The sequence below is a fragment of the Streptopelia decaocto genome, assembly GCF_964273445.1.
Source record: "Streptopelia decaocto genome assembly, chromosome: Z".
NCBI classification, from domain to species: Eukaryota; Metazoa; Chordata; class Aves; order Columbiformes; family Columbidae; genus Streptopelia; species Streptopelia decaocto.
In genome coordinates, this window is record NC_138657.1 from 17944396 (window position 1) to 17970097 (window position 25702).

The 25702-nt window shown below is 39.7% G+C and overlaps 1 protein-coding gene across 2 annotated transcripts in view; it reads right to left on the reverse strand.

Annotated features, from left to right (window-relative positions):
- The window catches only part of ADAMTSL1 (ADAMTS like 1), a 197409-nt gene that overhangs the window by 9379 nt on the left and 162328 nt on the right, over positions 1–25702 (reverse strand). Inside the window, exons 22-25 of one of the 2 annotated variants that reach the window (XM_082074285.1) lie at positions 21849–21923; positions 19864–19998; positions 3187–3387; positions 2268–2448 (exon numbers count right to left, since the gene is read on the reverse strand). In XM_082074285.1, the coding sequence (XP_081930411.1) occupies positions 2268–2448; positions 3187–3387; positions 19864–19998; positions 21849–21923 (592 nt within the window). Of the gene's footprint in view, positions 1–2267; positions 2449–3186; positions 3388–19863; positions 19999–21848; positions 22029–25702 lie in introns of both variants that reach the window. The other variant, XM_082074284.1, reaches the window with a different exon arrangement.

Below are 25702 nucleotides of genomic sequence, written 5' to 3' on the forward strand. Positions count from 1 at the left end.
ACCAGCAGTGTTTATTATTACTTTACAAAATAAGCAATAGGAGTTCTCCGGTCCCATGGAGAGGCATCCATTGCTATTCATCAGTCTTCTGTGAGTGTCTAACTCCTGTGGTCACAAAAACAATTATATAAACAAACACACTTCCAACATGGAAAACAAAAATACTGCTACTTTTTTTCATGCAGTTTGGTGAGGTCAAATCTGAAGTTTCTGCACCTCTCCTAGAACTCTTCTCTGCACTTCAATCAACTTCTATTTCCAAGCTTACATCTCAGCAGTTCCTCAGGAGCCAAGGGAGGATTGCAGGTTGTGTTACAGTTCAGGGAAGGTATAAAAAGACATAAACCATTTGCATGGATTTTACTGCCATCACCAAGCAAAACTGCTGATAATGAGTGTATTTCATATTTCATCAAATCTCTTTTTGTTTCCTTTGTATGACTCAGCTGGCAACTCAGAAAGCATTTCCCTGCAAAGAGGGGTAGGAATATATTTTAAAAGGTAATTAAACAGAAGCTTACCATATACCCAGGACACAGCAAGAGTGGTAAATCTGGCAGCTTACTTCTCATCAGGTTGCTTAGCACCTCTCCTTGCCTCAGCTTAGACTTTCTTTTCTAATACAACTCCCAAATCAACATCAAATGAAAGAAGTTGTACTAGATTTCTCTTGAGATGATGAGTACTTTTAAGTGCTTGTATACTCAAACACACGATTTCCACAGTGTAAATAAGGGAGAGGAGGGAATATAAGCTTAGAAAAATATGTGCTGGTACAGCAGTGATGGAGTTAATTTTCACAGAGACCTAGGAGGGGACACAGCCAGGACAGCTGACCCAAACCAGTCAAAGGGAGATTTGATACTAGGGGGGACTGGTGGTTGGGGGGGCTCATCACCTGGGAAATCACTGCTGTCTTTGTTCTCTGGGACTGGGGGTGCGGTGCGATCCTTTTTGAGTGCAAAGTGTTGTCTGTGTCTCTGCTCTTTCCAGGATCAGCTGTTCAGGATGAGTGTTTGTGATTGCTGCTCAAGGCATTGCTGCTACGGAGGAGGCTGGGCTTCAGTTTTCTGGCTTGATAAGAGATTGCATTGTGCACCCCTTGCTTTGTATTTCTTTCATTGTTATTATTGTTGTTGTTTATTTCTTCCTCTGCTCTCTTGCTAAACTGTTTTTATCCCAACTTGCGAGCTGTACCTTTTGTTTCCTGATTCTCCTCCTCATCCCACTTGGGTGGGGGGAGGGCTGAATGAGTGGCATGTGGTCCTAGCTTGCTGGCTGGGGCTAAACCATGACACATGACAACAATGGAAATAAGGGAGAGGAGGGAGTAAAACCACTGAAAAATATGGAAAAGCGTGTTTATATGTCTCAGCTAAGGAGCCACTGAACAGCAGAAGTAGGACATTTTTAATGTGTGGGGAGTATAACACTACACTGACTCTGGATAGGTGCTCGGAATGTATTCTTTTTTGCACGAAATGGTGTCAAAGAAGGAAAGTGCTTTGTGTGGGGAGGAAATGGCAGAGGAAGACCTAAGTGTAGTCAGAAGTCTTTCAAGCTGTCCTGACTGCATTATGTTTAACAGTAACTGAAAGCCAGGGGATTACAGGGGCAGAATTACGATCCCAAGGAAACCACAAGTTAGCAATCTGCAACAGGTGGCAGAACTCAGTCTGACTCCCCTTCATGCTCACTAGATCTGACAAGATGTGCCCGTTTTACAAAAGATATTTCCACTCTGATAAGGGAATTCTTTGCAGCTGCAGCTCCAGCTTGTCCTATATTGATGTTCGCATCACACAGGAACTCAGAATAAACCCCCTAAAGGGCTGCTAAACCTTCTTTTCTGTTATATTGTTGGGATAAAGTGGTATGAAGCCATGCAGAACACAAAAAAGATGTGATCCTATGGTACTTCTGTATCAAAACTCCCATATGTACAGAGCTCAGAACAAGCATGATTGTTTACATCCAACATTGGGTGATACTGGGATCACCCAAGGCAACTCAAGCTGTGAACTTTGCTAATAAAGAGTAGGCAATAGCCTTTGTATTATTTCCTAACCTGATTATTGAAGGAATACCATGTACTGGCAATGTTTTCCACAAATCTTGCTACAAATTCCCAGCTGTCTAGGTTAAGCACTTATAAATTCCCTTTTTAGCCACGACAGGTACCAGAAAGGCTGCAATAGCATGATGTCCAGTGCAAAGAACTCTTCAAGCACATCTTAAAAGCAGGTATGACATTTTAACAGACGAACCGTGAAGGACAGTCTCTCCTGTTGCATGCTATGGGCTGCAGGGTTGGCTTGGGCTTCTCTTTGCAGTAGGATATGTTGACTTCGGCCCCATCCAGTAAGCACGTCAGCTGCGGCAGCTGCACGCCTTTGTGGCCACAGGAAGCTGAACAGGCCATTAGCTTGTCCACTGACCACTGGTATTCTGCCAAAAAGTGTGGGAGAGACATGTTAAGATTCAAAAACTGTCATTAGGCAGCACTTAGAAAAGAGTCAGAGATGTTCTCCAGGATCAAATATTTGGACTTGTTTTCTCAAGTGAAGAGGAGCTGCCTACATCTACAGGGCACCAGGCAATAAACAAAGAAGGAATGGAATTCCAGCTGATGTCAGCCACTGGCTGTTTTGGTATATATTATTCTATGATCTTATGTGTGTTTCTCACCAGTGTTTCTCATCCATCCAGAGGATGAACGGGGGAATTAAAACACACTTACATTTTTATGGCAAGATTTAAGGAAATATTAAATTCTCCAGTCCTTCCCTGACCATTGATGCAATGAAAGCTGCATATTCTGTTCCAATCCACCCGCACTGAGGCTTCTAATTTTAGGGGTTCAAACTGTGATACCTCTGTCTTGAATTTCTGGACGTGAAAATTGTCCAGATTTGATAAGCATTACTTGAATCAGCAAGGTGTGTTGTATGCTGAGCAGGCCAGAAATATCAGGTGTCATTTTGATAAAGTAAAACCTAAAACATGACAAGGTACCTGGTAGTCCTGCAAATCTATCTCCATGGCAGTAAAACATCAAAACACCTATTTCCTCCTGCACACAACAGTCCTGATTTCAGAGAGGAGAAATCCATGAAGAGAAAGGCAGTGCAGGGTAGTCTGCCATAAGAGCTTCACAGGGCAACAGAACTGAAACTGGAGAGTTACCTTGTATAGCCAGGGATGTTTTTTGTGTGAGAGAGCCAGCCTCATTCTGAGCAAGGCAGCTGAATTCACCATGAGGAGCGTCACTGATGTTGAGTATCTGAAGAATCCGTCCCGCTGCCAGGAGGCGATGGTGCAGACTGAGAGGCTCGCCAGAATAGAACCAGGTGATGTTTGGCATTGGATGACCATCCACAGCACACCCTAAGAAACAGGGACATGAAAGCAACCTGCTGAGTACTCTACTTGCTGCAGAATTACATGTTTTGAAGTGGTCAAAGCTAGCAGAAAAAGTCAATTCCATCACATTTTCTCCTCATTTTCTCATAATGAAAAACAGGAATACTGTAGTAATGAATACCTTCTCATCAGCTGAAACAAAAAAATTATCCAAAACCCAGTTTATCTTCCATATGAAAAACTCAGATCAGTTTGGAAATATTTATATCAAATCTCCCAAGGTTTCCATTATTTTTGATCATCCTCATTTTAATACCAAAGAAAATGGATAGGGAGGTTACACACCTAGAATAAGCTCAAGGAGCATGCTTGAACAAGCTATACAAATCGAGCTTGGTCTCCAGGCTGCCTGTTTAATTCACAGGGCCACCTCCCTCTCTTTTGTTTTTTGGTATTAAAAAATTAGAATTTTTTGTTACACAAAGGTTTACACAGAATTTTTGTTACATGAAGGTTTACACAAAATTTTTGTTACACAACTGTTGAAAAAACAAAGAGATAAAGTTGAGCCTTTAGAGGTTTTTTGTGAAAGAAATAGGCAATCGTCTAAGCAATAACCAAGCAAAGCGAGCAACTGAAAAAACCTGCCGTTCTGAAGCATTGTACAGGTATGGCTAGGCATCATCTGCACAGCTGATGAAGTTTAGGTTCACAGTGAGTTCCTTGCCTGTTGGGCTGAGGAAAAATATCTGTAAGACACTGTTTCCTGTGGTTGTCATACCAGATCCACATTTTGTCAGTTTCATGACAAATTGCATGTGAGACTTACATACCCTGGGAGACATAGCTAAGTTGCCTTACGTATTTCCTGGGGAAAAGGAAGGAACTGAGCAATTTCCATACTGCAACCCATCTACATCAATTACAGGGGGTGGGAAGCCAGAGAAACCATGCACAAGGGATGGCATATACTACTTGGACTGCTTGTGGCTTAGGTTAGTCCTACACATCCATGTACTTCATGATACATGAAAGGTCTGGCTGAGTTTCTGTTTGTGCACTCTATACTGATTGTTAGTTTGTTATATTGCAGCTTTACACTGTATTGTTTATATCAGTATGTATATGTAATGAATGACTTATTGTATCCAAAATCCCTTGTGAAATATATGTACTATATAAACAAACATAAAATACATACACAAACATTCACACTAGCACCTTTCAAAAGGAATGGAATAAAAAAAGGAAGAGTACAAATTTAAAATACTAAAAGATGGGAGACTCTTCTAAGACTAAGGAATAATTCTGGTCTCAGCTGGGATAGAGTTAATTTGCTTTCTAGTAGCTGGTATAGTGCTGTGTTTTGGATTTAGAACAAGAAAGTGTTGATAATCACCAGTGCAAAGTCTGGTTGGTGGCCTGTAGTTAGTGGGATCCCCAGGGGTCAGTACTGGCTCCAGTCCTGTTCAGCCTCTTCATCAATGACCTGGATGAATAGACTGAGTGCAGCCTCAGCAAGTTTGCTGATGATACCAAACTGGGAGGAAGGGCTGACACACCAGAAGGCCGTGTTGCCATTCAGTGAGACCTGGACAGGCTGGAGGACTGGGCAGAGAAGAACCTGATGAAGTTCAACAAGGGCAAGTGTAGGGTCCTGCACCTGGAGAGGATCAGCCCTAGGCACCAGTACAGGTTAGGGGTGGACCTGCTGGAAAGCAGCATTGCGGAGAAGGACCTGGGAGTTCTGGTGGACAATAGGTTGACCATGAGTCAACAATATGCGCTTGTGGCCAAGAAGGTCAATGGTTTCTTGGGGTGCATTAAGATCGAGGGAGGCTCTCCTCCCCCTCTGCTCTGCTGAGGCCACATCTGGAGCACTGTGTCCAGTTCTGGGCTCCCCAGTTTAAGACGGACAAGGAATTACCAGAGGGAGTCCAGCGGTGGGCTATGAAGATGGTTAGGGGCCTAGAGCATCTTTCTTATGAAGAGAGACTGAGAGAACTGTGTCTGCTCAGCCTGGAGAAGAGAAGGCTGCAAGGGGATCTTATCAATGCTTATAAATATCTGAAGGGTGGATGTCAAGAGGATGGGGCCAGACTCCTTTCAGTGGTGCCCAATGACAGGATGAGGAGCAATGGACACAGACTAAAGCAAAGGATGTTCCATCTGAGGAAAAACTTTTTGACTTTGGGGGTGCCAGAGCACTGGGACAGGCTGCCCAGAGAGGTTGTGGGGTCTCCTTCTCTGGAGACATTCAAAATTAGCCTGGATACGTTCTTGTGCAATCTGCTCTGGGTGAACCTGCTATAGCAGTTGGCTTGGTCTAGATGATCTCCAGAGGTCCCTTCCAACCCTAACCATTCTGTGATTCTGTGTGATTCTGTGATAATACAGGGGTGTTTTACCTATTGCTATGCAGGGCTTACACAGACTCAAGACCTTTTAGGCTCTTCACATGACCTGACAAGTGAGTGGGGTTGGAGTGCACTAAAAGTTGGGAGGACATACAGCCAGGACAGCTGAACCCAAATGGCCAAAGGAATATCGCATACCATATGGTATCATGCTCAGTATATCTTTCTGGGGAAGAAGAAGGAAGTAGGGGATGTTTAGAGTGATGGCATTTGTCTTCCCAAGTAACTATTATCTGTGATGGGGCCCAGCTTTCCTGGAGATGCCTGAACACCTGCCTGTGCCTGGCAAGTAGTGAATAAATTCCTTGTTTTCCTGTACTTGCGTGCATGGCTTTTGCTTTACTTATTAAATTGTCTTTATCTCAATGCACGAGTTTTCTGGCTTTTACTGATCCCATTTGGGGAGAGTGAGTGAGCAGCTGTGTGGTACTTAGTTACTGGTTGAGGTTAAACCATGACATTTCTATCAGCTGATATTTCTTCATTGTTATCGCAATTATTTGGTTATTATTTATTATTCACTAAGACAAATAAGAATGGGAATATGATGCTTTTGTTTCAGTATTACACAATGAACACACACTGCAATTTGATATTTTTGTTACTGTCCTTCTTTTCATTCTTATCTGTTCACATGAGGAGATCCTCAGCTAACATGTACTGAAGAAATACTGTTCCTGCGAGAGAGATGAGATGACTTGCTGCAATCAAGATTTTATTTAAATATACATGTTTTCCTTAAGAATTTATCTAAATTTTACTGAGGTGCCTATCACTGCAAGAATAAAAATACTATTTTCATCAATCTACCCAGGAAGGAATAACAGTTTGATATCCAGCCATCGTCAAGACCAAATCCTTGAGACTTAAGTAGCACATTGTTTGTTTAGAAACCCTTACTACCCTTCTTTTGACTTTGGTCAGACAACTGAACTAGTTCTAAGGATGAGGCTACTGTAGTCTTTTCTTATCTGCCTTTTGCCACTAATCATACCTCCAGGTACACTGTTCCTGCAGCAGAAGGTGCTACCTTGCCCACGAGAATTGAAGCTTTCTTGCTCAAACAAAGCAGAAGAACTCTCATACCGGATGGAAAAAGCTAGTGGTGACCTGTGGCTCATCCCAACCATTTTCATGCTGAGACATAGATCCAGGCCCTGGGGAGACCCTGTCTGTCACTTGTGAGGACAAATATAGCACCTCTCACTGGTGCAATGGATACACAGGTCTTCGCCAGTGAAACATTGTCATTGCAACTGCAGAGCCTACCGTGTGAGTCATACGCCTTCCACTGGGAGGCCCCTGCTCTCAGCAGTACCTGTTTCATGCAGGGGGAAGAATCCCCAAAGGGCAGCTTCATCCAGCCCATGCCCTTCCACACCGTGGATACAGGCAGGGCTTGCCAGCAACAGGGGACACAGCAAAGAACAAGCTAATGCACATAAATACTGGAAAAGAGGGAAAAAAAAGGAAGAAAAGGGCAGAATGAGTGAATGCACACTGGTCACAGTGGTCTCCCCTCTTCCCTTTGTTTCACTTTTACTTATAAAGGTAAAGAGTCTTTGCTATTTGTTTTAATTTTTTTGGTGAGGTCTAATGCAGTTTTACCCCTGGCAGTTCTCTCCCCAACACTCACTTCCTGACCACAAAGACACAGCTTTCTTTGCTACTCGGTACTTTTTCATATTTCTGTAAGCTCTCTATTTATTCCTTCTACACTTCATTTTAGGTTATTCCTTTGCCCTGAGTACTGATGTGTTGTTTTCCTATCTTGTGCTGCAAAATAACTCATCCAATTTCCAAGATACTCACTCTCAAGTAAATAAATGATGTGAAAGGTTTCAGCCTCACAGTTTTAAGGCTGCCTAAGCTAACACCAACAAAAAACAAATGAATACACAGGAAGTGGACAAGTGGCTGTATGACTTTGCCTACAGTATTCTATTTTTTTATAGTTTCCCTTTCTTTTAGTGCAATTGCAGGGATTTCCACAGGTCAGCACATAGCCATGACAACTGCCAAAGACATGCTGTGAGCTCGGTTTTACTGTTTGCATTTGCAAGCAGTCTGCACGGGAAAAATGAAGAAAGCCGAAAGGTCAGTTTGATGCCAAATGCAGAGAAACTGAGATATACTTCAATGCGCAAATGGTCCTAGTCCATGCCTTTTTTTCTTTATTTAAAATTGTTATTGTCAGGCAAAAGAATATAGTCTTCCTAGTACCGACTATTCTACTTGCCTTATATATAATTTATTCTCCCAAAATTTATATATAAAATATTAGCTAAAGGAACAGCCAGTAATCAATAATATGGGGGAAAACCCCCAAACACTGTTACTTAGATACATTCTACGAGTGAGTAATTCTTACTTTCTTTTACATTTAACAATAAAACTTTATGAACATCTATAAGACTCATATGTAATGGATACTCCTCATCTGTGTATGCAGAACAAGCATCAATCACATTTCACAAGTGACATTTCATATAGGTTTCCCACATGTATGGATGCATAAGCTGTGGGATGAAGTTTTATGCATATTGAGAACCAGAGTACAATAAAAATCATGTCCATGTTCCAATTTTAATGCCATTTAATGCAAATTACCAACACCTATTTTCTATTTCCTCCCATCCCTGTGGACTTTGACTGCTTTATCCTTCCAAAGCTCAACACCTGTCCCTTTAACATCCAAGAAGGAAAAACTGGCTTTGTTTCTAGCCAACACACAGCTATTGTAGAGCTTTAGTGCATCAGAAACCTTGGGAAGGTAAGATGGAACAATTTTTTTAGGACTATTTCTGAGCATTGAAACCTCTGGCACAAGAAGGCCCTTCTCTCTCAGTCTTTCTTAAGTAGAGACAGAAAAAAATGCCTTCAACCTCCCTTCCAAAGTCTACTTGACTGTGAATTCATTTAAAGCCAGTATAAGTCACGGATGTGTAAAAGCTGGAGATACTAAAAAAAAAAAATTGAGTAGAAGTTACATCTTTTAGCGGGGAAACTGTTAATATTTCAAGGATAATAAGGGGGAATTTGGAAAGAGAAGACAAACATTTCACAACAATGATAATTTCTTGCAGGCCAAATTCAGCTCCCGATTACATTATACCTCTGTACACTTTCTGTATGGCTGTAGCTGCAGAGAGACTCTGGGCTACTGTGCTAATGCTAAGAGGCCAAAATACAAAGCATGCATCACTCTTTCACTTGCAGACTTGAATGACAGAAATAAACAAGTGCAAAGGCTGTTGATTTTAGGATTCCTTTTTTTTTAGCATCCTGATACATTAAATCAGCAGAATTGTATGGAAAGCAATGGTGAAAATATCAAACAAATTTTGCAAGTACTAAATACATTTTGTAATATAAGCAAAAAAGGTAAGGCATTTCCTTTAAAAAAGATATCTGTTCTTAAAAAAAATGGATTATTTTCTTGCATTCGTATCTGTCTAACAAATAGTCCTCTAATTTACTACTGACCTACTGATTAATCCCAAGCAATATTTCTAATATTTATTAAAGAAGGAATCTGAGTGAAGACTTCAGGTCAAGATGAAGCAGGTTCTTTGAAATTTCTTTAAACAAAATGCTCATACAGTCTGAACTCAACAAACTACTTAGCTTTCCATCTGCATCCCTGCAGCTGCTGTGCTGTGGGAGGTAAGCTCACCTTTTCTATTCCCCTGGCAGATAACCAAGGCACATGGAGGTGCATGCTGGCTTACATAACAGAAGTGGAGCTGAAATCAAACTTTGTCTTCTTAATTTCAGGCCAACACTTTCACCTTTGGAAATGATTTCCTATTTAAGAGACAGTTCTCAGAAGCATAGCCCGTGGAATGCAGTTTGGATCCTTTGGTATTAATGTTCAACTACATGCTTACACCTTAAAGTTCAGTTTTACACCCTTGCTGTTCATCAGTGATCACAGGAAATGTTTGCATTGCATTAGTTCAGCATACTTTGAATCAAAAAAAAAAAAAAAAAAAAAGCCTGAATTTGAAAAAAGGTAGGCATCCCAATTGTTTAGGGATGGCATGTTTCAGGACATCACCAAGTACAATAAACATAGCACAGAAAGTTCACAGAAAACTTCAGCCAGCCTTACAAACCAGAAGGCCCCTGCCCCTGCCTCTGCAAGCCACAGACATGTACCTGTGCAAACAGAAAACTGGGAGATGAAAGATGATCACCGACTATTATCTGAAGTGCCTGGCAAGAGAAGAGACAAGAGATTTGGCAGCAGAATTATTGATTGTTTTAAATCTGAAATAAAGCAAGCTAAGAAAATATTCTGTGATTCTGTATAAATTTTACTGAACTCTAACAGAACAGTGTGGTAGACTACAATACACTGTGTTAAAGCAATAAATATAATGCAGCTGCAGGACTTGAAACCGGACGGTGTTTCCACTGTAATCTCTACATTCAAAGACTTAAAGTATGCTTTCAAAATAGAAAGAAGACTTATGATGAAATGAAGAACAAAATGCTTGGAACAAAATGTAGAGAAGCCACAGATGAATCTGAATAGATACAAGCTTGGTGTTGAACTACTGTGTTGTGGTTCACATCATACTACTGTATTCACACTACATAGGTGAGATCAGACTGACACAGAGAAATACTTCCCCGATTTCCTGTCGTTAAACTTAATGGAGTTAAATGTTATTCTGTCCTACATATAATGTAAGAGAATTTAACAGGATGTATTCAACTTTTCAAAATGCTTTCAAACAAAATGAAGGTAGGAAAGATCATGTCTGAAAGCCATATGTATGCAAACCCCATTTTGCTGAAGGGACAAAACTTAGAGACAAGCCTTTATGGTATGTTTTATGGGAAAAGATTTTTCAAAAGAGTATAAAGTGTATATTTAAACAGACACTTAACTCAGGGTGTTTTGCAAATCACTTCTCAGTGCTTTCATACACGGAACGAAATAAAACTTGTACAAAGTAATGTGATCCTGAAAATCCCAAAAAGAAATAATTACTTTTAATGTTAGTATAATTTTTTTTTTTTTTTAATAAAGGAGGTCAAATGAATATGAATTTATGGCACACAAGGAAAGCCATGTATTTAGGAATTCTTGGAATAGATCAATTCAGCTGATGACAGTAGCATTTTGAAAAAATAAGGTATTTTAAATAACTATTTATGGCTCCAAAGGAGCAGTTGAAACTTACTATACTAAACATATGACATGGTTTTCAAACAGTTCTCAAAACACCTAAACTGGTTACCCAATGCCACACATGTTGTTGTTATTAGATATCATTTACATAGCATTGTAAATTTACACTGTATTCAACAAAAATTGAGTTAGGCCCATTCCCTGCCCCATAGAGGTTGTAAAAAATGTTCCCAAATATACAGCCATGTGGTGGGCCCATTAAAAAAGCAAGGAAATTTTCAAGCTCTGGTAGTAATACTGTTTTCTAAAAATGCCTCTGACAACAGGAATCCTACACACCAAGAATCTTGTGTTAATAAGGACTGGGCTGAAAGCAGTCACTAGTGGTAAATCGTGAAAAAAATCCTATGAGAATGGATGCAGCATGCTGAAATGACCTGTGGAGCTAACTCTGATGGATTTATTCAGTACACGACAAAAACGGAAAAGGAGTACCCTTAAGTATAAACTTCTGCCCCAACATTGCTACAGCTCTAGGGTAACTGTACGCTTACGGGGAAAAAAATCACACTCAAAAGAGGCACGTACAGCACAAAGACAGAGCAAGAGCTAGCATGTAATGTGGTTACCAGCCCAAGCTGCAAAGGTCTGCTTTAGAAAGCTGCTTTAGAAGCCTTTCTGTATTTCTCAAGCCGATAATGAACTTGTTACATCCCAAGACCTCAGCAGCTCAGGAAACTCCCTGTGGCACAAGGCAAATACCAAAAGGCAGAGCACAGGAGGTGGAGGGCAGGTGGGTGCAGGAAGGCCAGTGCTGCTTGCCTCAGAGAGGCTGTAACTTCTGTCCTGTTAACAAAGTGCTTTAGCCATTTGGGAGAGGTTTTGGGAACCAACACAGAGGGCGAGCGTGCTTCACAACTTTGAATGGATAAATCCCTTAGTCAGCAGGTCAGAAATAACCTTTACACTTACTCTAGAGTAAAGCTCAAGTTTTCCAAGAGGGCAAAAGGTCTTTTATGTGAATAAGCTGGCAGAACAAGTCTCCAAACTGGGATACCTGTGGGAAGTCTGATACCCCTAGTTTTTTACTAGAACTTGCCTTGGTGGAGCTATGCATCATTTATATCTATGTTAGAACAGAATCTAGGTCAGTGATCCTGGAAAAGGCTTCAACTCCAACCACCAAACCTACACTAAACAGATGTTGCCCCAGAGGCCAGTGATATTATTTTATGTGGCAGCATTTTGGACCACTGCTGTAGATCAGTGGGTCTCAGATTAGCTCATTCATGGCACAAAACAGCAGGCAAGAAAAAAACCCAAGGCAGCAGATTGCCTTGAGGGTCTTGCTCTTTTGACTGCTTTCAGAACTTGGCAGCAGCAGGACACACAAACACCATATCAGTGTGATCAAAATGTTTGACCAAGCAGAGGTATGATCATGCACTGTACACACTGAAATGTAGATAGTACGCAAATGCAAATGAAAATTCACATATTTCAATGAAATGCTGCTCTGTAGTCTCAGGTAGAAGGAACATACTGTAATACTGTATGAACTTCATACAATATTTGGAGCATAATCATTGTGATAGAGTCTGATTGGGGAACTAATTGCAATGATAATGGCATACTCTTGATACTAACTTAAATTCTCACAAATATAGAAATGTCACTTACCTGGGAGTTCTTGTAAATAATGTGACAAGGTAGAATTTTCACCAAGACATAAAAGGAAAGGAACGGGAAACGTATTTATCAGGACAGATTATCCCATGAATGCACTTGGTGCTTTATCCTTATTACAAAAGAAGTATTATAGTGTAAAATAAAGCTGCTAAAAATATTCTTTAACGTTAGAACTACTTTTCAAACACAATGCCCGATTTATTACAGAGCATTGGGAGGAAAAAATGATGTTGTGCAAAATAACTTCTCAGGTAGCCATGATTTTATCTGACTCCCACTACACAACTTCTGCAGCTGTCTTTTTCCTTAGGGGAGCACAGACACTGGCTCAATCATAATTACTCATGAGTTTACTCTTTGGTGACTCTGTGCAAATTGTAAATTATTTTTTGTTTCTGCTTCCAATTTTAATGCAGTAGCAATTCGCAAAACCTAGGAAAATTTAGAGTAGGCTCTTGGTAGAGAGGGGGAGGGCAAAAGGGAGTAAAGAAAAAACTTACGTTTCAAGAAGATATACTTTTGGTCTTAATTATATCACCAAACATTACAAGACATTTGTACTGGTGAGAACAGTTGTGTTCATCTGTATCATTTATTGCTTTTCACACTGGTTTTGAACAAGTATCAGTCCTAAGTTTACATATTTTATGGCACATAGCAAGCAATTACAGCACTAACTTCTCTGGCTCTGCTGAAAGACTTTTGTCCTGATCATGGCACCAGTCTATCTGTATCATCTGTTTCTTCTCCTAAAGTAGTCAGTGGCACAGCATTTGACTCACTATAATACACAAAGGACTTTCAAAAAGTTCTTGGTTAATTTTTCTGTTCAGTGCCACATCTAGCTAACCCTTAAATCTGCAGGTAAGCAAATGTGAGCCACAGACATGAAATGGTCCCATCTGAGAAAAAAAAAAAAAGAGAAAATTCTCCTGAGCTTCAGACGTGTCTCTGATGCAGTTGGCCCTTTCAGAATGAGCGATTTATTCATACTCAAAAGGCTGGCCATTGCAAGCAAGGTGGCCATCATAATTATATTTTTCCATTCTGCCTCTGGAGCCTCTTCTGGGCATCTAAGTGACTCTGAAATAAAATGAGTGATGTATACTACCACCAGTAAAAGAAAAATAAGAGGGAAATACTGCTTTTGATAAGGGGAATCTTTTGCATTTTGAAAATAAAAAGTTTGGGATATTATAGTTTTAAAAATAACTTCATCGCTAAATAACATCGGTATTTGCAGAACAGGAATTTGTAGTCCAGCTCTTCATCTTCTGGAGCAGCAATGAAATTGACAGCTAAGCCTCTCTAACTCTGTGGTAACTGGGGATAACGTATAAAGACAGGAAGAAATCTGCTTTCTAGGACTGTGCTTGCAGTGCTAGCAGTTAGTAAAACTGTATTCTGATTTGTTAGGTGAGTAATTTGATATGGAAGTCATCAGGGAGAACACAATAAATATGGAGTAGCAGTTTTGTTTGTTTGGTTTTGGTTTTGTTACAATTGAGTGTACTTTTCTGGTAATAAAAAAAGTACATTTTATCATCTAACTTTACAGTTATTTTCAGTAACTCCTACAAACAGGAGAATCCTAAGGTGGGGTCAATGGCAGGTTCCCAGTGAACAAACTGGGGAACTTGTAATTCGAGTGATAAAAGGGATCAGAACCAAATTCCAAATATTTGCCCAGGCTTTTCCCTATAGGTTCATTCATACCTTCAGATTTCCTAAAATAACTATCATGCTCCAAGATTTGCATTAGTTCATTTCATGCAAAGAATAAAAAAAGAATGAATGCCAAAAGTGTTCATATTGATGGCATCTCCTCTTTTGATCCAAAAAATTGCTGCTATTAATTTTGCCAAAATGTGAACATTTCATCATGATACAGTGAGGCTTCAAAATATACATTGCAGCTACACACAACAGCTACAATTATCTCAATATTTAATTTCAAATAGACTAGCTACCATTATCTCAATATTAAATTTTTCTTGGATGTCTGTTCTTTTTAAAGACACTGCTTAAGTCTTCCATTGTGCCAAGTAATAGCTAGACTTCCTATTCATTTCAGATCCTAGCTATCTTAGCTGCTTTTGCTGCCATTTCTCTTTAAAATCATGAGCCTGTGCTGCATTCCAAAATAAAAGATACATTCCTTTCCCTGTCTGTCTCATGAACTCAGTCCAAACCCTTTATTTAATTATATACAATGTGCAATGCAGCAATCCCCCTTCCTTCAATATGCATATCCTCAAGTGCATGTTATGTTTTCAAAAATCACCACACATGTTGAAGATTTCTACAAATACCTGTGGGACATGAGCCTGAAGCTTTGGGGAAAAATGCGTCATATGAGTTCACAGACTTTTTCTGTGCAACTCAGGGAGCTCATCTGCAACAAACTTTTTAACAAAGCAATAGATGCCAAGAAACACTGTGCTGTTACAAGCAGTCAAAATATAATATTCCTCAACCTTTTCTCCTTCATTGTGATGTTTTGTAGGTACTCCCACATTTCTGTATTCCTAGCAGTATTATTTTCTGACCTATCTTCCAATGTTTCTGCAAGAATCCTCACTGAAATATAATTCACGTATGTAAGTCAAAGTCTTTAAAGCGTCAGCTTTCATTATGGCATATAACTGTAATAAATACAGTGTTCCTCTGTGCTAAGATAAGGGGACATTTTTATATAATATTTTTTATCTTTTGACAAGTCTACTGAGTTTTCGAATAAGTCACAATAAAATCGAGAAATTGTAGTGAATCCTTACTACAGGATTTTCAGACTTCATTACTGAAACATCTTCGAATACAGAAAACAAGTTTGAACCCAAATTAAAACAAATACTCTTGATAGGTCCAAAGCCTTTTCTGCAGGCATGTTAAAAGTCACACACACTGAGTCCTACAACTTCAGTTTTACCAAAATTAACATTTACAAACCTCAAGACCCAAGGAAATTTGTCCAGGGAGTTGTGTAAAAAAATTCAGTGATATTGGTAGCTTAGTTAAGGAAACTCTGTTGAAAATATCTGAATTTAGGATCTGAACTCCAAAAAGATAATTTCACAAAATAATCAGGATTTATAGAAGTCAAAAGGTCATGAATATTGTTAAAAACCAAAAGTTCTTATCAGGTGACAAATAAAGCAACTTCTTTCTGAGGAAAAGGGCAGAATTTCATATAGTACTTTAATGACTAATTTTCAGGAAAACTGTATTCAAAATTTTAAAAGTCTCAAAACCAGATATATTAATGAGATTAAGATCTAATGTGAAAGATTTCCAAATAAATATAAATAGCTGTCACTTTATAAATTTACTATGTTCTATGTTATGTGTGATATAAAGCCTCCTTATGTGCCTGTCATGAACCAAGGACATCAGAAAGTGTGTGACAGTCTCCTGCTCATCAATGATTTTCAGTTTTCACTACTGTAAATCCCAAAATAATCCCAAACTGACGGGTGCTCTACCTTCTGCTTTGAGGAAAGTCCTGTCCTTCAGATAGGTCAATAATGCAGAAGTGTCTATTATGCAATGTGCCAAGGAAAGTGAAGACTGGGGAGGACTGCAGTGCTCTGCTCATACTTCCAACAGTTGCAAAAGAGCAGGATAAGCATCAGTGTAAGCCACGATTTACATCATCCTCTCTAACCAGATAACGAGTTGCGCCTAGAAAGCCAGCTGAAATCTCAAGCCTTTAGAAGCAGAAGTAAGAAGTACATAGACAAAATAGTTTTGTAAGCTCAGGCATAAAGGTATTTTACGCTAGATCTTAATGGGAGGGTTGCTGACTCCATTGGGCAGGTCTTTAGCAGATATTTTCATCTAATTCTATGGTAAAGGCACACAACTCATAGAATGTCCTGAACTGGAAAGGGACCCACATGGATCATCGAGTCCAATGCCTGGAAAAAAAAAAAAACAAAACAGCAGGGCAGAGTGCAAACGCAGTCCCCCACTACCACAAGTTATGCAGTCAAGTTTCCCACATTTGGGGAAATCGTAGGGGTCAACACACCTGAAGTCCAGGGAATAAGCCTTGTCCTGGGAAAACCACCTGTCTGATCATGGTGTCTCCCTTGCCAGGTAAGAATGACCCTTAACAATGGGAAAGAACACCACCAAAACGGGTATTTGTGTTATGTTGCTGACCTTTCCCTTCTGCAAACCCCCTGGAATTTATGTAGAAGAAACCCATAGGAGCTGCCTCCAGAGAGCAAGTTCATGGTTTCAAATGGCTGAAATGATGGTGGAAGCATTGGTCCACTTTGTAACAGAAAGTGCATAACATATATTATAGTCTGGAGGCTCCAGCTCTCTTATTTCAACTCAGTTTGTTAATTGTTGTTATATTTTATACAGTTGTTAATTTTCAAACAATTTCTCATTTGCAACTTTAACCTCCTGATGCTGTTCTAATATTTTCTGTTTGACCTTTTTGTTTAGTTTTGTTTTGTGTGTGGGGTCTTTCTTTTTGGTGTGTGTGTGTGTGTGTGTGTGTTTTGTTTTGTTTTGTTTTTTTGTTTTTTCTTTCTTTTATTTTCTTTCTTTCTTTTCAAGGCACAAACCCTGTGTTTAATGAAGATGTTGTTTTTGGTTTTTTTTTTCTAAAACCCTGGCAAACACATACCTGAATTTATCCAAGTTTCTAACATATTTTTTCACCTTTTAACTCCTTCAAAATATAAAGGTACTGCAAAGCTTACTTATCACTCCTTCACACTTAATTCTGCTCCTTTGCACATGTTCTAGTTCCTTCTCTACATACAGAGTAAACTAGATGTAGATTAAAATAATATCTGAGAGATGAGTCCATCTTTTTTTTTCGCTAACCGTTATTCTCATTGTGAATTAATCCATATTCTTTGCTACAATTACAGACAATATATTTACGTAACATACGTGGAAACTGAATGCTTTGTGTATTTATTTTGGTGATACAGTATGATGCAGCACACTGGACTGCAGCTTTTTAATTGATCAAATAGCCTGTTCCATGCTCATTTTTCAGTAGAAAAAATCTCTCAGGAAGTTCCCTTTGGTTTTAATAATACAGGTCAGTAAAACTCCAGTGAAATGGAGAGAATTGCCTCAAGAATGAAACTGGTTTGTTACTTTGCTATTAAGATTCATGGAGTTTCCTTGCTCCTGAAGTGGAATGGCAATGTACAGGGCAGCATAGTCAAATAAAACTCATTTAGAGGTGGTTGTATACAGGCAGTGCAGAACACCCTTTGTGGTTCAATTACTGCTTTCAAATAATAAAAAATTCCTACAACTACTGAAGACCTCTTTTTGGAAACCTGAGAAGAAACAGATGAAACAGGAGTGTGACCCAGTCTTAAAACAGTGAATATAATAAAATGGTGCTCAAAATGACTTATTCAACACTAATAAATACCTTCAGATATTTCACCCATCAAGGACTATTTCAGCGCAGTTTTTGTGTAAGCAGAAATGTAATCCAGAGCTGCATGCTAAAAGCCCTTGCAAATGTATGCAGATGTCAGCACTTGGGAAAAGTAAACCATATCAAACTAAAAACATAAATAGAAAGCCTCCACTGTGAAAATAAAATCTTAACATTATTACTAAATGTAAGCAAATAATGCTTTGGAAGGTGCAGATACCAAAGTTATAAACATTCAGGCCAGCTACAGACCTTTTGCTAGAAGTTTCAGATCCCTACCTCTAAAGAGATAAAAGATTGCTCTAAAAGTGCAAGACTTGACAAGATTTCACTGTATGCAGTAACAAGGCCATTAGAGAATCTGTTTGCCTGTCTGAGCGTGACAGTTTGTAGAGGCTCAAGATCAGTGTGAGAAATCAAATTTTAAAATAAACATACCCTGAACTTTAGAAAAGGATGAGATTCTCTTTGCAAATAAATCATACCCACAGATCTGAAAGGAGTTTGTAGCATATAAGAGAACTTGCAGTGTAAAGAGGAGAAAACTAAATGGAAGGCAGAAAAGGATGAAAATAGGAAAAGATTTGTCCTGGTTTTGTTAAAAACAAGTTACTCTTTAAGTGAATTTGCCTGTCAGCTAAAGCCTTCATATTAACTGCATTTTCCTGGAGAACCAGATACATGTTTTGGTAAACATAGCAATGGAATGCAAAGTTATTGATAAGCACACATAGACATCTCGCGAAAGGGACAACAAGAAACAGGTGACTAAGAAACCGACCAACTGTGTATAACATTCCATTCATGTGAATACTTCATATAAAAGTGGGAGATCACGGGGATATCTTCCCTTTTGCCTTCTTTTCCCTTTTGCTTATGGCCGACATTAGGAGAGGACCTTACTAGTCGTCCCTGCGAACTGTGGCCTAGTGAGAGCCTGAATCCAGCTCCGGTTGGCAGCAGAGTTCAGTCCAGGACTTCGGGTGCCGGCTCTGCAGTTGCTGAGACTTTCAAGATTGGTTTTGTATATTTTGTATTATTTTCTCTATTCTTATTAGCAGCATTAGTAAAACATTTTTAATTTTTCCAACTCTCTTCTCTCTGTCCTTCTTTCCCTCCTGATCGCCTGTCCTTAGTGGGAGGGGTTAGAGGGAGAAGTAAAAGGGGGAAGTTGGGAGGGGAGAGGAGGTTAACAATACATCTGCCAGGGTTTTATTGTCACCCCGCAAACTAAACCCTCAACAATATTGTATTTGAAATTATTCCCTTATATGGTTTTGCACAGACATTGGTTGTGTGATGTACTGAAGAAGAGTAAAATGAACAGAATGAGACAGAGAGCTTGCAAAAGAAAAACATGTCTTGAGTAATAGGCAAAACTCTAGAAAAGGCTCCGAAGAGAAGGATATATAATGTGAATAGCAGACTTATGGAAAGACTAGTACTCAAATGCAGAAGGAAAGAAAACAGAACCACAAGCATTTATTCTTTTAGATTAACTGGCACAACAGTTTGCCATGTCTTGTGTTGAATGAGTTTACCCGCCCCTCAGAGCAGGGACTGCTTCTTACAGGCTGTTAGAAAATATGGCACAACAGAGCCATTGTTCTGTATGCCACTTTGGGACACTATGCTGATAAGGGGATCTCATTTTTTTAAAATGAGTTTCTGAGTTCTGAGAACAATTTGGCAGGGATTATGACTAACAATGTGCTGTTGGTTTGATGTCTTTTGTCCCAGTGCTCCATGGCTGGATAACCTGATGCATAACTGTAATCTAAACTCTAAACCCTTTTTAATCTAAAAAAGTCTTAAAGCACTTGACTTACCTATGAGAGGAGAGCTCCCTGGGCTGACGGTCATTTTTGTTCCTGAGGGAGAGGTCAGAACTGAACGAGTGCTGGTCCCAGCACTGGAAAGCACTGCTGTCAAGTCTTCTAGGTAAGGAAGAGGTCGTGGAGGCTCTGGTAACAGATTGGGAGACTAAAGTGATGAGCAACAGTACAGCAGAAAACTTTTTAGGGACAACAAAAAACCCACCACCAGTTATTGCTGCATTACTTGCCATGCTGTAATATTACTATTTCAAAGAGGCAGACTAAGCAACTTTGGGCAACTACTAAAAGTCTGCTTTTTCTCACATTAGGTGAGACACTAGACAAATTATTAAAAAAAAAATCTGGATCGGTACGACCACAAAATGAAAGAAATTCTGTCTGAAGGCTAACATGGCATTCTGGTTGACCCTCTTCATATGTGATGAAGTTACATGGTGTAAGGAGATACATCAGCTTCAATGAAAAAGCAAATTTATACAGCATATTAATAGAAACTGAATCAATGTCAGTCAGTGGAAAACTTTTTCATGTCAGCTACAACCTGGATCAAGCACTGATTAAATATGGTTATAACCCTGTCAAATCCTGTGGTATACTTGGGCAGAGCTCCAAAAGGCTGAGAGTTCAGAGGTCAAGTCTATGCTGAGAACTACAATAATTAGTTCTTTACTAACCATAATTCTATTTTTTAAAATCAATTGTGTTGCCTATCATTCCCAATTCTGTTTGTCATGGAAATGATGAGATATTTAAGTGAATGATAGCTTCATCCCCTTCCAATTAGATCACAGCACAAACTAGGCAAGTTTTCCCTTGCTCATCACATTCAGCACCAGAAGTATGAGTCATGGATGCTTGACCTGTTTCTTTCCAGCAAGGAACTAAATATGTGATTTGCCTACAAACATAAGCAGCTGGCAAAACTCACACTGATTTTCCATCTTTAAAAACTAGGTTATTTATAACAATTAAAAAAGGATTTAGAGATCATGTGGGAGTGTTTCACTAGAGGTTGAAACCCAGCTGATTTTTTTTTTTCAGATTTTTTTAGATAGAGTTTCTAGAACCAGTGTGGATTCACAGAGAAATCATACAAACATTCATAAAAGAGTTTTTTTGTTGTCTGTGAAACTGAGAAATCTAGCTTTAAAACTTCCTCTGGAAGCTGCATCATCCATGGAGCCTGGACTCACACAGGTCATGAGAGATGAGGGCTGTAACAGATGCTTTAATGGTGTTGCACCAATAACAGGGATTAGATTTTAAAATTTGACACTTCACTATCAAATGTACAGAAGCAGTTACAAAGTCTGGCTGGATCATTCATCTGCCAGAGATGGAGAAATGATAGAAGAGGAGTTACTAGGAAAGGAAATCCCTTTCCCACACATAGAGTTACCACCAGGTAACACTTTCACTCATGCTTCACAGCTGACATCATCTTTTCAAATCGCTCAGCTGGGTTTTCTGTTTGTTGCTTAGAAATCAAAAAAAAAGTAAGCTTGACCCTTCACTGAACTTGGGAAGTGCTTTTTAAAAGTGTATTTTGTTTATGCACCTGTTTGGTATGAAACAGGTCAGTACCACACAGCCATGTAGAGAAAGGCTGCTCAGCAGAGGCAGAGCACTTCACAGGGAAAAAGTGGTATCATTTTCATTTCAAGAGATCCACTGTAAGAAATGGTGAATAAATGCTTTTCTTAGCTAGTAAGGCTGAAAGAGTGAAATTGAATATGTCAGAACCAGGAGGTGCAGTCTTTGTGCTTAGACATTTTCTGCTTATCCATCTTCCTTACACCACCACCACCTTGTTTCAGGTAATGATGCCCAGAGAACAAATGCAGACTGATTCTTTGATTAGAACAAGGCTGCCTGTATGCCATTCCCTCTTTCCACATTGTCTGATTAGTTCTGCAGACTAGATGTCCCAGCAGCCACATTAATAATGCTGCAAGTGGAAAATACCCTGGACTTACCAAGAACCAGCAGTTGGGAGCTTTCAGTTACTTCCCCACGAAGATTGGCTGCCTTGCAGGAGTACAAGCCCTGATCTGACAGAGAAACATTTGCAATTAGCAGCAGCCCATCATGCAGATGGTGACCAGAGGACAGCTTGACCTTGTTCTTAAACCAAGTAACTTCTGCTTCAGGAACACCTGGAAAAACATTGACAAAACATACCACAAGTAAGATAAAGTGTCATGGTTGCTACAGAAAAAATATGTTAAGATAGATTAAAATAAGATTTTAAGGCAACTTCCGACTGACATTTTTTGCAGTTCTGAAGTGTTTTGTCAACTCTTTCACATTTTCTGGATTTTTGTTTCTCATATCCCTTCAAGACAGAGAAGAAGAGTTAAAACTGAAGTCTTCTCTTTTAGTGTCCTGGAGTTGTACAAGTGAACTCTGACCTCATTACATTAGAAGCAAGCCTCTATTGAATCAGAACGAAGGTTAATCTAGCCCAGTACCCTGTCTTTGTAAGAAGCCATAGGCTGATGCCTCCCCAGCCTCCCAGTGGTTTTAGCTCAGGATCTTTCTGAGCCAGATGTAGCTTCTGTGCAGTTAGAAGCCCTCCAAAGACTTCTATTAATCCATCCAATCTTATTTTTTTGAAATTGTAAATGATATTTTTTTGCATATCATTTACATCTTCAGAAAAACAGTGTCCACTGTCTCACCAGGAGTCTCTGGCAACATGTTGTTACAGATTCATAACCCACTATAGGAAGAATTATCCTATTTTCTGTGCTTGGATCTAAGGTCCGGCTATCTCTGTTGGGTACCGTCTTGTAGGAATGGGTTCTGATATACAGCTGGCAACACCTCTGATCTTGGAGTAGCTAGTATTTCTTTGGCATAGGGATTTCTACCTCAACTGAAATGCATACCAGATCAGGTAATTTAGTGTCACTGACTATGAAACAATTGGTTTATGTGAAAACAGTATTGGAAGTCTCAATAGATGGGATAGACCTATGGAGTTGTACCTGGGAGGAAACGATACTGTGTGGACCTATGGCTGTGAGGAATAGCACATCACTAATCTTAACAACTGCTGGAGTGCATGCTTCCCTGTTAGCAGTACTCTCCTTAAGTGGGAGGCAGTTAATCTCTTTCATATGAACAGGCTGTTTCCTTGTGTTTACTGTAGCTTAAGGGCATGCATACAGGCAGCTATTCCTAAGTATCTGCTGCCCACCAAAATCTTTCCCTGCCTTATGTCACAGCAACATGTCCCTCTGCCCATTGCTGGTATCTTTTAGGTTGTGTCTCCATGTCCAAAACCAAAACCTACTCTGTTTGTCAATTCCACCGGCCTGGCATCAGAAATACCTCACTTGGGCCATGCTCACTGAGCACGACCACCCATTTTTCTGTATTTGTAGTAACCGCCTGATTGCAGGTGGCTTGCTAAGTATGTACAGATGTAAGCGAGAAAGGGAGATTTTCCCTGTTCTTCCACATCAAAGTGTTGTGGTCTGTTTCCACCTCTCCCAGAGTCACCTGGTGACTTTGCCAAGACATCTGGAATGAGTACATCTGAGCTTGGCAGCCAGGAAGAAAAGCTGAAGCCCTGTGAGAGCAGAGGCTTTTGTCCACATTCAGAAAGTTGCAGGAAGCAGTCTGTGAAAGATCACAGGGTTTTTCTCACCTTTGTCTAAGGGTAAACAGCACATGATAATCTGGACTCTTCATGGCATACCCAGAGAACTAATCATTCTTGTCTATGATGATGTTTTCCAAAGGCTTACTCTTGCTTGTGTTGCTACAACTGAGCTTTTTCAAAAGGGTGGGCAGTTGGCCTGTTTCTGACTCCCTACCCCTGCTGAGATGGGACCAGTACACAGCTCTCCATCTGGCTGCTGCTCTTTGGCCTGCGTGGCATGGGTGGCCTGACCACCACTTAAAACCTCGCCCTGATTTTTTCCAGAGCATCCAGGCAAAGTCCACAGGGGAGTTCAGACAACTGCTGAATGGCAAACAACCCCAGCCCTCGAATTTACTCAAGCCTGTGTGTCTACTGTGTTTCCATTGTGGGGAAAGGAAGTTTGAGAGGTGAGCTCTGAAAAGCAAAGGAGAGAAAATGGAGACTCTTTCAGTTTTGCAGATCCTGAGATGGAAAACATCCCAACACTTGTTTTCCCAATGCCACTCTGGTGAAGGGATGATCCACTCTTTTTAGCAGTCTAAGCTACTTACAGTGTACAGGTTTTCCCAAACTTGGGCATGGATGCATCAAGTGATGGACATCATAAATAAACAATCACAAGATTATGAAATTATAAAGCTTTCTGCCATACTGACCAGGGTTCATCTTCTTTCTTTTTTTTTTTTTTTTTTGGACTAGTACTGAGTACAGCTTTCAAATTTTTCTTGAAAAATTTGAAAGACAACTGCAAATAATGAGAGAAGAGGAAGGGATGAAGAGTGCTGAGAAGGGTAAAGAAGAAGAGAAAGTGGCAATGAGTATTTTATATGACCACAGTCCTCAAGAGCAAGGACTCAAAATAAATAAATAAACACAGACAGACAGACAAAACTAAATTTCTTCTAGCAGACTGTTGCTCAGATACTCTGGTGTCCTCTTGACTACCCAAAGAAGGAACAAGAGGTTGAAGGCAAGACCCCTTGCTGTTGAGATATTACTGTTGAATCTAAGAAAGGTGTCCTGTACCTACAAAATGTCTGGCATCTCTACAATAAACTTTTTCTGACTGCTATTTACTCTACAAAGTGTGTGCTTCCTCTGTCTTTAATGTGAAGTTTCCATGCTAACAGGAGATTATTTGAAACTAACCTGTACAGCTGTTCCTACAGTTTGGTTTATGGAAGATAAGCAGTGTATGTCAGTAAGCAGCAGCTTCACTTTCCTTTGTGCTTTCACCTTTAGTGATGCATGTAAGTCGCAAGACAGGAATAGGAGGCAGCCAGCACAAGGATGAGCAAACACATCATTGCGCAGCATTGCCACAGGGGGTAGCAAGAGCATTTCAATCAGTTTTGTTGGGTAACAGTGAATGACAGTGGACAGAGGGCTGAGTGTGTTTGCCTTGTAGAAACAATCACAGAGACAGAAAGTCTGAGAGGTGTTATTATAGCTGGAAAAAAACCCCACTTTGCTCAGCAGGTAAGCCTTTAGGTGGTGAATAGTTAACCATGTCTATTCTTCAGTTTTCCCCTCCATCACTGTGCATGTATCCAGTACAAAAAGGCTACCTGGGTTATATAGCAAGCAGAACTGTGCATGCCAATCAATAATTTTGCTAAACAATGAGCTTTTGGGGAAAGGAAGCATAATGATGCAAGGATATAGCAGTGGTGACTTGTTTCCAATGCCACAATATTCTTAAAATAATGACTTACCTGTCAGAATCTGGCATAGCAGATGAAAAAATATGGGTCACAAAGCAAGGTACAAACTAGAAAAATACATCTTTCAGCATACAGATGGAAAACAAAGGAATGTGTAGGAGAGTTGAAAATACTGCAAGCTGAAACATCAGAGAGAGATATAGAGGACAGAATAGTAATGTATTTTAAGTCACTCTTCCAAACCTGTTCTAACTCAGCTGTGACTAATGGTGCATGACACCTTGCAGGCAGGTGTCTCTGTTGGAAGTCTTATGGCCAGAAGGATACTATGGAGAAAGGTCCTAAGAACTAGATTTTAAAAATTGATTTCTGCTTCTACATCCAACCTTATTTTCAATAAGACTTGAGCCAGAGTGATTGGGGCTTTTGGTATCCGAATGATTATCTGCACAATTTAAGTGATGAAGTCAAAAGGAAGATTCCTAGCAATACTGATGTGATTTAAATTGTTCCC